At 43.6% G+C, this 2,142-nt stretch overlaps 1 protein-coding gene across 1 annotated transcript in view; it reads right to left on the bottom strand.

Annotated features, from left to right (window-relative positions):
- Window positions 1–258: 258 nt before the first annotated feature.
- The window catches only part of LOC106528659 (spermatogenesis-defective protein 39 homolog), a gene marked incomplete at its 5' end in the record, with an annotated part of 3,655 nt that continues 1,771 nt past the window's right edge, over window positions 259–2,142 (bottom strand). The window contains 7 exon segments of the mRNA XM_014023883.1: window positions 259–510; window positions 592–696; window positions 769–858; window positions 933–1,109; window positions 1,178–1,219; window positions 1,317–1,451; window positions 1,554–1,629. Of these exon segments, the coding sequence (XP_013879337.1) occupies window positions 490–510; window positions 592–696; window positions 769–858; window positions 933–1,109; window positions 1,178–1,219; window positions 1,317–1,451; window positions 1,554–1,629 (646 nt within the window).

The raw sequence follows: 2,142 nt of genomic DNA, 5'->3' as shown, positions 1-2,142 counted from the left end.
GTATATATATAATAGACTACATTCAGATTTGAGTATTTTACAACTCAAAACACAATTTAAAAAAATCATTTATTACAGAGATTTTTCTTTAATTGTTCACATTTTGTTTTTACACTGTTTGCCCAAGTTTTATATTTAAATAAACATTAAGTCTCTGGGTTTAGTTCAGGTTCAGATTCAGGTTTATCTAAACCCAACAGGACGTGCGCCCAGATTAATACAATGCAATTAAAAAAAAAAACAATATAAAAACTCTTCTCCTCTCTTCTGTTCTTTTCTGAACGTTTTATTTTTTCTGATTACACAAAAGCCAAATGAGGAAACAAGGACTCGGAGGAAAATTAAGCCCCGCCTTCTCCCTACGCAGTGGGAGGAGTCACACTTGAGCCAGATGACAGACTGGTGTGCAAAGGTGATACACGGGTTGTCTCAAACAGGCAGCTGGACCTGAACTTTCACAATAAAAGTCTCTGAAGCAGCGTCTGCRCATCAGTTTTTCCACCGTATTTGCTGCAAAGAAAAAAGCAGGAAGAATTACGAGAGGTCACGTAAAGTCATGATCATCATCATCATCCTCCTCCTCTTCCTCACCGTGTTTTTGAGCAGCTGGTTAATCTTGCTGTCCTCCRTGGAGCCTCGCTCCACCTTCTTACGGTACTCCATTAACAGCTGACGGTCCTTCATGTCCCGGTACGTCTGATTGGTCGAGAGAGAAAACGTCAAAGCCAATCAGTGACCTCGGCTGTGGGAAACCTTAACGAGACTCACGTTGATGAYGATGTCGTGACATTTGTGTTTCTGAGCCAGGCTGATCCTCAGCTCCGCGTCGTCCACCAGTCCCACGTACTCCTGCAGCACCTGCCGGGAACCAGGGACAGAGTCAGTCCTTCCCTCGCGAGCGGCGATGCCGCTCTTTGGCCCCGCCCACTCACCAGTGTGGGGGCGGAGTTCTTCTGCAGGATGTCGACGACTCGYTGGAAGCTCAGAGGCGATTTCTTTTTGGTCATGCCGAGCCAGTTCCGGCTGGCGAAGAGGGCGTCCACGTCGGCCCACGCCTTCAGCTTCGCCCTCGCCGCCAACGCCGTCGCAAAATACTGCTTCTTTGAGACCTGAGGTCAAAGGTCGCGCTGTCAGAAACTCTGACTCACGTTCAGATTAAAAACAAAACAGTTCTCACCCTGAAGGTGTGACGGATGTTCAGCGGGCTGCTGTAGGTTCCCTGGAAACAAAAACAACAACAACAGAACGAGTTGAAACCAGATTGTTTGGTTCGGGTTTGTTCKAGTCTGGTTTAGTTTAGTTTAGCTCAGGCTAACCTCGGACTCGTTGTAGTGGTACAGGCAGCAGTAGTACAGCGTCGTGATCAGAGGCATGTAGAGGATCGGAGCTTTTCTGGGAAACTTCTGGAAGATTTCCATCTTTCCGTCGCGCTCCGCTCTCTGATCTGCTGCCTGGCAACAAGACAGACAGGAAGCAGGATTTAAAGCAAAGTTTGATTAACAAAATAAAAGCCCAAACATTATTCAGGACTTAGACTTGGAACTGGTTCTGACCTCGATGATGATCTGCCTCTCCAGCAGAGTGTAGTGATCCTGAACGTGAGCAGAGTCCTCCGGAGAAAACGGAAGACTGAAAACAAACCGAAGAGTAAATAATAATAAAAACACAGCATCTGTCAATCAAAGGTTCACGCAGACAGCAGGTCCAGAAAGAAACCAAGACCACCCGTCTCACCAGCGCCACCTGCTGGGTCCAAGACCACACAGGGAATATAATCCTGCCCTGAGTTCTGGGACTGGTTCTTCACAATCCAGAACCAAGAATGGATTCTGAAACTGGATTAGATCCAGTCCTGGTTTTAATCTGGATCAAAAAGTTTTTAGTTTGATTTGGACAACTTTGATCAAAAATCTGTATKAATGTGATTCCAACAGTTTGGTGGATAAAAATAAATCATTTAAATTAATAATTTTAATTCCAACTTGTCAAATAAACAACATTCATCATGAAATAAATTTATATGTATTTTACTTACTTTACATAAACTTTTTTACTCATTTACTTTCTTCCTTTCTTTACTTACTTAACCTATTTACTTTCTTTGTTTACATACTTCCTTTCCTTATTTAATTACTTTTTACT

The sequence above is a fragment of the Austrofundulus limnaeus genome, unplaced genomic scaffold (assembly GCF_001266775.1).
Source record: "Austrofundulus limnaeus strain Quisiro unplaced genomic scaffold, Austrofundulus_limnaeus-1.0 Scaffold394, whole genome shotgun sequence".
In the NCBI taxonomy this organism is placed as follows: domain Eukaryota; kingdom Metazoa; phylum Chordata; class Actinopteri; order Cyprinodontiformes; family Rivulidae; genus Austrofundulus; species Austrofundulus limnaeus.
This window is presented reverse-complemented; position numbering and strand designations above follow the sequence as displayed.